Genomic DNA, 11,042 nt, shown 5'->3' with positions numbered 1-11,042 from the left:
ACTTGGATGAAAACGTCACAAAAAACGTCACTTCCCGTCGGAAACACGCCTCCTTTATGACGTTGAAGTCGGACAAGATTTTGTTGTCCGAGTTGCCCCTGTGACGTAATTTCAACATGGTGACTTGGTTTGTTTATAGTTTATTTACCCTTCGAAAAAAGAATATCGCTATGAATGTACTAAAATATTTTATAAAGCTTTTAATGTGGTTTGACTAGTTCGTGTTTCTTGTTTGCCTCTCGGAAAAATCTCAATTTCTCCATTTGGAAAACTCCAAATCTGCTAAAATATAGCGTAACAACACACAGCAACGTGTTCATGGAGGCAGCCATGTTTGTTCTGAGATGTGGGTAGCTCGAACGGGAGATTGTCGGACATGATGTCACTCAACTCAGAATTTCCGAGTTCCGAGAGAAAAATGAACGCACCATTAGCTCTGTCTTAGTCCTAATTACCAGTAAGGGTGCTCCATCAAAATAGCAAGAGGCTATGGCCCACACAGGGGGGGCAGGGGGGGAGGAGGGGACCGTAGAAGGGAACATGGGTGTTGCCTCTGATGTGACAGGCCTCAGGTAGGCGAGGGGTCTCACAGACAGGAGGATCGCTTAGCAGCCGGGAGTATGAACCAGAGATTGATGAAGAGGATGGAGCTGTGATGAAGAGGAGAAGCTGTGGCTTTACTCACAGAAGCTAAGCGGGTGCAGTGCCCTTCAGCAAGGCCCTCTGCCCACTGTGTATATGGGTAAAACTGTAAAGGTACATGAAAAGAGTATATAAATGCATACTAAGCAAAATGAAAATGAAACTCTTCTTGAAATTAAAATACTTTAAATGACTCTGGCCCAGGCTACTTTTTGGGTGACTGAGAGAAGCATCTTCATTCTTTGAATTTGCTGGGGGAAAAAAACCTACACTTGGTTTTAGAGAAAAAGCCCAAAAAGTCAGGGAAACTGAATAAGCACTTCTGTCATTCGAATTTACTGAATCCAGCACAGGATTCAATCGAACCATTCCCCCCCCCCCCCCCCCCACCCCCAATCCTCACAGGAAAAGGTAGTGACAGGACGGGAGGGGAGCAGCGAAGCCCAGAAGTGACAGACCACAATGTTCCTATTGGTACAAGATGAGTGAGACAGGAATAACAACAGGTATCTCTTACAGAGACAGGTATCTCTTATGGATGGATAGAGACCAGGCTCAACAGTCTCTGAGAGAGGAGCAGGCATGACCTGCTTGGTCCAGTGTGAAGTGGGCAGCAGCTGGAGTTGCCGATTTACTATCAATTCATTTATTAGTTGCCACTGGCTTCCACAGATGCCCCTTTTCACTGATACCTATGGGAGGGACTTTAGGGACAGGCCAAAGGTCCGGATGCTTGGTCTTCGAAAGCATGAATGCGCATAAGACGGAAATTTAAAAAAATACAAAGAACAACAAAATTGTAAAAGCAAAATGGCAATTGAATTTTTTAACCTTTCCTGTCTGGTGTGCCGCCTCTGCTTGCCCAATCCGGAAAACCTCATGCATAGATCCCCACAGAGCGAACCGTTCATAAATTTTCTTTATATATACGTTTATATAGATTATGTATATAATCTATATCTCTATGAATCTATATTTTCAAAACTCTTTCCACAACAAAGAACAGCAACAATCAATCGATACAGAGTACAAAGAAAAATAAAAGGAGGCGAATGTTTGGCACTTTTCTTTCGACCGTTCCCCCCGCGCACAGGCAGGACACAGAGCCTCCATTTCTCTGAGTGCCCCATCTGGATCAGAACAACAGGTCTTGGCACCAAGAATGCTGGTAGAAAGAGGGTTTTGGAATATTGCCTTTCCAAGTCACCTCTTGCACACACGTGTGTTTGGGTAGGTGTGCGTGTGCTCACGCTCCTTCCAAGGAACCACAGACGGAGAGGTGCTGAGAAAGAAAGGCTAGGGGAGGGAGATAAAAGAGCGATAACAGTGGGGGTATGAAAGGGCTGACCTCGATACAGAAGATAGAGGGATTAAATAAGGAGAAGCAGGCACAGCAAAGCGGTGGAGAAGAGCGGGGGAGACCATGAGGAGGTCGGCGGCTGGGGCGTGATTCTCATTGGAAAGAAAACCATGGAAATTCTTTCCCGCCTTGTGAGAACATGGCTGAGGCACGGCTACAGTGGCTGCTGTCCGACCCCAGGGAACCAGATCTTGCCAAAGACGTGGGGGGGAAAACATGGGAAACAAACAAGGGGTGGGGGACAGTGTACGGGAGCAGGGGTGGGGGGAGAAGAAGACCCCTCGAAGAGAAAAGCAAAGATCAGCAGTTCTGTTGCGTGTCTCCACAGAGCACCAGCAGGGGGAGATGTTTGCAGCAGGCGGCGTCGCCCGGACTCTCTGAGGGAGTCGTCCTCCGTGAGACTCCACTATACGCGGGTAGTAGAGTGAGGGTGGGGCAGGGTGTTGTTGTGCCCCACGGGGGCGGGGTAAGTGTTAAAGGCGTGAAGAGGCTGCATGGCGGCAACGGTGCTGGAGATCATGGTTATGGTGTTGGGCGGCATTAGCGGCATATCGTCCGGGGCGCGGCGCAGCGTCAGGGTGTAGTCGGGCGGGCAGGCCGGCCGGAGGATTTCGTGGGGTCGTAGTGGCTCCAAGTCATGGTGGGGGTCATGCTCCGAGTGCTTCATCTGCATGGACATGATCTCCTCCTCCTGGCTGTGTGCCAGGTCATTGGCGGGCCCGTGCTGTGGAGAGAGGCGCCTCCGCATCTCGTGCCGCTTGTCCCGCTTGTAGTAGAGTGCAGCGAAGGCCAGGATATTGAGGAAGAGGAGGGAGGCACCAACGGCCACCGTCACGCTCAGCTCCGTGGAGTAGTCCCGCGTGTCGTCGGGGAAAGGCGAGTGGCGAGGCCTCTCCGAGCCATCGGGGTCAGGGTCTGGTGGAAAGGTGGGGATGGGGTGGCGGGTGGTGCGTGGCCCCGAGCCTTTGCCCCCCCCCCGGGGCGTGCCCGGCGGCAGGCGCGTAGTGGTGGAGCTGACGTAGACGTCATGGAGGCTGTGCAGGTGAGGCACCAGCTCCAACCAGAAGGCCACCTTATTGGCCCGATAGTTATCCCGAACCCGCGGCTTCAGCCCGATGTGCAGGTACTGCTTGTCCTTGGAGTTAAACTTGGTCCAGATGACCTCCTCAAAGCGGTTGGGCTTGGTGTGGATGAACTTGGTGTCCTGGGGCACTGGCAGGTTGGGATCCCTAGACAGCCAATCAGAAAAGACTTTAGTTACCAAACTTAGGTTTGAGGAACTGCAAGTTCCTTTGGGTATTCGCTTCCTTAGATATGCATGTAAACAAAAAGTACAAGAGTGAATGGTGTCGGTAAGTTAAGGAGAACATGCTCAATGCATCAAACACTGACCCTGTCTTGGCAAAGTTGGTCCAGTAGGTCATGACCACGGCGCTGAGCATGATGTCGTTCTTGGAGAAGTTGCAGGGGAAGAGGTCAGTGGCACCCACCATGGGGACGCCAAAGACGTAGGGGATCTCATCCCCATGGGCTGCGTCTGCCCACTCGGGTCGCGTCTCTGTCTGGCAGTGGTGGTAGAAGGTGTAAAAGTAGACAGGAGACTGAAACTCGGCATGCAGCTTGGCCGTGGCCACCGCCGGCGCCACCCACTGGTGGTCGGTAAAGAGCGCCAGCAGAGTCTTGCGCCGCATCTCGCCGTTGTCGCGATCCGCCCAGTCTGTGTACATGAACTTGATGGTCTCCCTCAAGATGTCCTTACCTGTGAAGAAAAGCTGGGTGAGAACAGTCTAAGCCCACGGCTCTTCAGCCACATTGATTGACAAGAATTACAATTGCTGACAATGATCCCCCAGTAACAAAACTGAGGCCATTTTAAGAGCATCAGGACTGCAACCTTCCTACCCAGTGTTGACTGGCAGGCTAACTCCTCACCTTCTGGATATCCGTATAGGTTGTCCACGAAATTGGAGATGGTGTAATCAAAGGCGGCAGCAGAAATACCCTCCTCACCCTCAGAACCCCCATCGTCCACAAACTTAAGCCCCTCTCCCTGGTTCACCCCGATCAGGATGTCATAGTTCAGGAACTCCCCCTGGTGGAGTGGAATGGGAAGTGCATGTCAAAACATTTTAATACAGTGGTACCTCGGAACTCGGAATTTAATCCGTTCAGAACTCTGGTTGAAATCCTAAAAAGTTCGAGTTGTGATCGAGTTTTCCCCATAAGAAATAATATAAAACCAATTAATTGGTTCCCAGCCCCAAAAAATCTAAATATGTTTTTTTTTTAAGCATTTAAACACAAAATGAACCGGATAAAACAAGAAGAGCATATACTGTACTAAACACACTAAACACATCTAAGCACATTTATCAAAACAGTAATTTGTAAAGTAAGAAAATAAATGTATCAAAACAATGTGTAAAGTAATAAAAAAACAATGTGTCGTGCCCCAATCATCCGCTCCTTCCGTGTGCCACGCCCCCTCGTTAACCCCGTGTGGGATCCCCATGTGATCAGCTGTTTCTGGTTGTTGTCATTAGTCCTCTGTATTTAGTCCGCGTTTCAGTTTGTTTCCCCAGTTCGGTCATTGTATTGTCCGTCTGCGTTTTGCCTGCCTTACCTGTAATTAAGCCCCATATTATTGTACAATATTATTGTAATTAAATTTATTAATGGTTTATTATTAATATTAAAATAATTACTAAGAAATCTTTATTTTTAAATGTATTTTATTATATAATAATAATTACTGTTACTGTCTATCATTATCTAAATGTATTTTTACTGTCTAGACCCTTTACCCCTGAGAGACGTGCCGCGTGACTCATTTCCCCGCGCGAACAAGTCATCTTAGGTCGGCATTCACGGTTTCACTTCTGAGATTCAGGTCGAGTTCTAGGTAATTTTTTTTCGAACTGGTTGGTTCTACTTTTAAGAAATTGTATTTTGAAAATTTGTATTCTTTCACAAAAACAATTAAATATATTTCCTTGGATAATAAGAACAAGGAAATAATATTCAATGTTCACAATCAAATGAACCCGATAACAATGATAATTACTCTGTGTCATAACATATCCTAAATACCAGCACTATTAAAATAGTAATAGTCATCTCTAAATGAAATGCTTGTGTTACACGACTGGAGGCTGCTGATACTGCAGAAGAGATGGCTGCAGCTGTAAACAGGGATTGACCCGAACATCCTCCAGTAGAAAAAGAAGGTACTTAAATCATACTATTGTGGGGAGGGGAAGGGGGGCACTTTTTAAAAATTCACGTACAATGGTAAGTTAAATGGAAAGTAATAGAGATTGAAGGTCATGATAGTGCCTCAAATCCACTGCAATACAGGCCAGTGGAAGTTGATTGGGAGTATACACAATCATATCCTATGTTAAAGGGTCCTGAATGTGAAAAAGCAGGAATCAGTTTTTAGAGGGGAATTGTAACAGCATCCTGGGTGGAAAAGCCTAACCTCCAGCCCTGAAAGCGAGAGGTGATGGTGCTATCCACAGAATGACCCCTCCGTGCCCTGTCCTCCCCTGTCACTGGCAAATAAAGATCTTGTTCCCTTTCCCAAACCCACATCATTTGGTTTTGTACAATCGGTGACAGCTACACACGGTTTTGACAGCGTCAAGGGCAATGGGCAGATGCATGGGTCCATTTGTTGGGCTGGAAACGAGAAACCCTGAGGTTCCCACCTGCTGCATGAGGATCTCCGGGTCATCAGGCACCACATCGCCATCCACTACAGGCCCAAATGCGATGTGATAGCGGGCTGGCTGGATGTCCTGGTCCACCAGCTCGCGGAAGTTCTTGCGGCGCAGGCACTCAACCATGTTGGCGGTCTCTCCAAAGCTGCAGCCCACCTTGCGTGCCAGGATCTTGGTGTACTTCAGGGGCTGGTAGTTGACCGACCAACTGGAGATGGCAGAGCCACTCTGGGCGATGGCGCGCTGAAACAGTCCTGGGGGGCCGAGAAGATGAGGAGGACCATGAGAGGGTCCACCTGCATGGGGAGAGAATGGCGTGCAAAGCCAGCTAGGCTTGGAGCTCCAGAGAGGACCTGAGTGCACAGTAACCCTTCAGACGCTACACGGAATGCCTGTGTGTCATCAGCCAATTCCTGCAGTGTATTAATTATTCACCCAGGCTAAGGGCTCTGAAGTGTAATGTCTGTCCATGCCAGTCAGCTCTGTTCAGGCTCAATGGAAAGGAGGAGGATCCCGAATTTTACACCTGGAGCCAATGCTGGAACAAACTGGGGAACAGATAGGGAATGAAATGGACACGTGACTGGGAATGAACGGGAAATGAAGTGCACTGCAAAAAACGAGTATAGAAAGTGGGGATGGATATAACCGAGCATGGGAGAGTAGTGTGATCGGACTCAAACTGGCAGACTGGAGGGTTTGGGAATCTCTAATGGGAATGTCATGGGATAACCCCCCATGGGGCGGGCCATTCGACAGCTGCTCAGAGTGGTCCCCGCGGAGCGGACGGCCATCTACTTATTACAGCCTCTCCATCCGACAGCTGTTCGGCATCTCCTTTATTTAATAATAAGGGAGGGGCGCCACATCCTTTCCCTCTGAAAGCAATTAGGAGTTGCTGTTAACCTGTCCCGCTTCAGCTCGAATGGGAAGACAGGAGCCGCTCCATCCCTGCCCATGTTTCAACCCCAGCAATAACCTGGATTTTACCCCATCTTACCCATGGATGCTCCCCGTCAGCTTACCAGCTCTGCCATCTAGACCTGTCCACTTTGACCCCATGAGGCTATCATTTGTTTTTGCAAGTGTAATGGCCTTATATATATGTTTTTTGGTGTCAAATACCAGCTGAAAGCGATAGTTGTCAGAAAAGAAACATCCTTGCATACCTTAGGATCAGCAACCCAGCTGGGGTGGGGAGGGGTGGATTACATGGTCATGGTGACGAGGACAACGATGACGGCGAAGGTGCTATTGATGACGTGAGAGCGACCGGGGGGAAGGGGGGGTAAGATGAGATCAGCAGAGAGGACAAGTCAGTGAGTTAGTGGCACAGAGTAAAAACACAGAAGACGCCTAACGGAAATGCAGATGCCCGGGTCCTGGGGGAAACGGCAGGCTCTCCACGCGCCTGGCGCAGTCTGTACGCCATGGAGCGCAGAGCCTGCAAGAGCGCAGAGCCCGAATAAGCCCTGCATCCAAAATGCCTCGCCCAGAAATAAGTGTCTAATCGTTTGGATAGTGGAAGTGGAGAAAATTATCCATGTTCAGCTTTAGGATGCCAGCATTTTTGGTCAGATGGTAATTTAATTAAGAAAGTGGTGTTTAGACCAAATGGAAGCCGGTTCCATCCCTGGAAGCAGAGCTCCTGTTTAAACAGCATGTTACTGAACCCAAACCAGCATCTCACTGGACGGCTTGGTGACATTCAAGGCATGTGATTTAAGATCAAAGCAGGAAATTAACTAAAAGCCTGATGCTGAGGGGTTAGCTTCTGACTCTGTGAGTTTTTAATGCATTAAAGAACGGTGGGGAGGTTGCATTACGGGGGTGTGGCAGCCTCACCTTCAGAATGGTGGGACAGGATGAGCAGGTTGACGCAGGACGCCCCCGCCCCGGAGCCGAAGATGGTGATCCTCTCTGGGTCACCCCCAAAGTGCCCGATGTTCTCATTTAGCCAGCGTAGAGCCTGGATTTGGTCCAGGAGCCCGTAGTTACCCTTTGCTGACTGGTCCCCTGTGCTTAGGAAGCCTGCGGGGTGGGGAAAGTGAGGGGGAAGGGGTAATGGGTAGGGGGAATGGACAGAGATGGGTGGGGGAGGAGAGAGTGGATTAATACCGCTGGCATCCTATGTTGTGATGTCACAGCCCTCAGAAACTATGGCTCTGAGGAGGTACGGGGTTTTCCCGCGGCCACACGCTGCCGCACCTCACTGATGTCACCACATGCTGCCGCCACTTGATGACCTTCCTCAGATAAATGGGAAATGCCGTTTGATCACCGAGAAGTCAAGGAAAATTAGCGAAGCACTGCGACAACTCGTTAGAGCAACAAACCATTTTCAAAGGGCGGGGGGGGGGGGGGGGGTACTGGAGTGAGAAAAGAGCTTGCTGGGAAATTGATAAAGAATAAAATGGTGGGTGTTCTGTGAGCCTGGAATAGCGGAAGATCGTTTCATCTGCCTCCAAGACACGGAGCTCCGGCTGCAGAGCTGGGGAAGACTGATCAAAGCCGACCGACAGTCGAGCGAGGACACACACGCACCATCTCCCTCACGCACACACACACACTCCATCTCCCTCACGTGCACACACACATCTACACAGACTGGTACAGATCGGCCCTCATGAATGCACATGCCTGCTCTCCCTCACACACACACACAATATACGCCTGCTGTCCATCACGTACACACACATATACACGTCTGCTCTCCCTCTCTCACAAACAGACACACACAGACACCTACACACACCTGCTCTCCCTCGTGCATGCACATGCCTGCTCTCCCTCACACACACACACAATATACGCCTGCTGTCCATCACGTACACACACATATACACGTCTGCTCTCCCTCTCTCACAAACAGACACACACAGACACCTACACACACCTGCTCTCCCTCGTGCATGCACATGCCTGATCTCCCTCACACACGCCTATTAAGCTTTCTCTGGTGGCGTTCTGCCAACCACAGTCCGCTATTCTTGACCACCTCACTGCATTTGACAAGGTAGGTAGCTCTGTTTCTCTCTCTGGGACCAGTCTACTTGCAAGGTCACCATTAACACCCCCACTCTACCCCCACCACCCCTGACCAAGGAGAGCTGCTACTGAAAGAGCCTGGATTACACCCCGCTGGTCCGCTTATCAGTTACACAGCACAAAAGCGTGGTTAAATGCACCTGATCTGTAAGAGATAGGGGCCTTCCGCTGTGGTTGTGGGGACCCGGCTGCCCTTCCTACTGCCTGTGCTCTCTGTCTGTGTGTGTCTGTGAACTACTGACTGAAGTGCTTATTTCTGTGTGTGTCTATTCATTTGTGATTGAGTTTGTGTTTACATTTTACAGACTGAGCGTGAGCATCCATGGGTTAGTGATTATGTGTGGGAGTTTGTGTTTTACTGGTTGAGTGATGGTGTGTTTGCATGGTAGTGATTGAGTGTGTGTGCTTTTGTAGAGATGTATGAGTAACTGTGTGTTACAGACTGAGTGCGTGTGCTGCTATATGTTAATTAATGAGTCTGTGTGTGTGTGTGGGGGTGGCATGTTTAAATTACATTGTGGGGACCAAATGTCCCCACAATGCGATAAAAACATTTGACCTTGTACAGACATTTTTTCGGTCCTGACAAGTATAATCTCAATATTCTGAAAATCTCTAACTGAAATAAAAAAACTAATAATGCCATAAGTCTTGTATTTTGTTAGGTTACTTATGGTTAAGGTTAGGGTTGGGTAGGGGTTAAGGTTTTCATTGTTGGGATTAGGGTTTTTCCCATAGAAATGATTGGAGAGTCCCCACAAAAGTATAATTACAAACCTGTGTGTGTGTGTGTAAATGTTACCATTTGTGTATAAGTATATGGCCAAGAAAGATTCATCTGCAGCTATTCTCCAAATCTTGCTCCCCAAGTGGATATTACGTCACAAGTGACAGCCTGCAGCCCAGCTGGTACGATGGTGTTATAGATTATCATGGCTGTGGTCATGTTGTGCATCTCACTGGCCTGCTCCCGGCTGGGCTGGGCTCATGGAGACCCCATGTAACGTGTAACAATATGCTGGAACATGGGGGCAGAGCGGCGGCTTAACAAGACCACGCCCAAGCAAAGACACTATATCGGATGTCCAAAAAGAAGACTGCACAGAGCATAAGCATCATTCATAGGTCACCAGTGAGAAATGATTCTTCCCTTAAACCTCAAAGGGTAGTTTTCTCTCTGGGCTTGTTTTCTGCTTCCCATTTTCAATGGGGTATAATAATCAATAAAAGCATAAAATAACATTCCAATTTCCTGTGCCTGACCACTCTAAGCCAAACTTGGCTCAGCATATAACAATAACTGTATGTCCTCTTATGTTACCACTATGTCTCTCTCCAGCCTCGTCCCGGCCCCCAGCCCCGAGCAGAACGCAGACGAAACAGCACAAGTGTGTGATTCTGCCATTAAGAGTCTTGCGGAAGCTTGGGGACCCAGCACCGGCACGTTGCACTCGGAGGCCCGCTAATTACCGCACCCCGGACCACGACCCAGTCGCCCTCCTCTCTCTTACTCGCCTGTGTAGCCCTGATTGTTCCGGCAGCGTGTACGGTTATAAATTATTCCTATTTCCTTTCTCGACAGCTCCCACCCCCCCACGTTGTGGTCTGCAGCTGCGAGCACGTAAATGAGACCCCCCCCAAACCAGCCGTCCTCGTGGTAAAAGGGGGCACTGTTTACTTTCAGGCAGAAAGTAAACTGTTTAGATGGCAGTGAGACTCGAGGCGTGCTGGCTGTGGATAGCACGCCCTCCTTCTCTCTCTCTCGCTTCTGTCTTCCTGCCTTCGCACTCCTCTTTCATCTGTTCCTCTCCTCCCGGCCCTCTGTCAACTCCCCTGTTCTTTCGCCCGCCCCCCCCACCTCATCGCCGCCACTCCACTCTTCCCCTACCTGTTAATTTTTTCTCTTCCTCCTCTTCGTTTCTGTCCTCTCTCCCTATCTCTCTCTGTGTTCAGTTCAGTTTATTTCAAAGCCCTTGACGCTACATTTTAACATTTTCAAACACGTGAAAAAAGAGACACAATCAAACAGCATAATAACATCTGTGTTCGTACTACTCATATCAGCCATCGATACAAAGAAACCACTGACGTACAGCAACCAGCAGTCATTTACATTCTCACTGCCAGTCTCTGCCTCCCCTCTCCCCCACTTTGCCCGCAGGAAGGGGGGTCTTACTCTCCAAGCCCATGGCTCCTCCCCAGCACAAAAGTTACAGCTTGCCGGTAGCCTTCCGCCTGTCTCTGCCTCCTGCTGCCCTTTCGGGGGGGGG

The 11,042-nt window shown here is 49.2% G+C and overlaps 1 protein-coding gene across 4 annotated transcripts in view; it reads right to left on the bottom strand.

Moving 5' to 3' along the window:
• Positions 1 to 1,028: 1,028 nt before the first annotated feature.
• The window catches only part of nlgn2a (neuroligin 2a), a 99,313-nt gene continuing 89,299 nt past the window's right edge, over positions 1,029 to 11,042 (bottom strand). For 2 of the 4 annotated variants that reach the window (XM_023843397.2, XM_023843400.2), the window contains 5 exons: positions 7,570 to 7,755; positions 5,713 to 6,020; positions 3,935 to 4,094; positions 3,395 to 3,761; positions 1,029 to 3,231 (listed from right to left, as the gene is read on the bottom strand). In XM_023843397.2, coding sequence (XP_023699165.1) covers positions 2,409 to 3,231; positions 3,395 to 3,761; positions 3,935 to 4,094; positions 5,713 to 6,020; positions 7,570 to 7,755 — 1,844 coding nt within the window. In that variant the 3' untranslated portion in view covers positions 1,029 to 2,408. The remainder of the gene's footprint in view (positions 3,232 to 3,394; positions 3,762 to 3,934; positions 4,095 to 5,712; positions 6,021 to 7,569; positions 7,756 to 11,042) is intronic. The other 2 variants (XM_023843399.2, XM_023843401.2) reach the window with 1 other exon arrangement.

Source organism: Paramormyrops kingsleyae, chromosome 10, assembly GCF_048594095.1.
Source record: "Paramormyrops kingsleyae isolate MSU_618 chromosome 10, PKINGS_0.4, whole genome shotgun sequence".
Lineage (NCBI taxonomy): Eukaryota > Metazoa > Chordata > Actinopteri > Osteoglossiformes > Mormyridae > Paramormyrops > Paramormyrops kingsleyae.
Note: the sequence above shows the minus strand (reverse complement) of the source record. Positions and strands in the feature narration are given on the sequence as shown.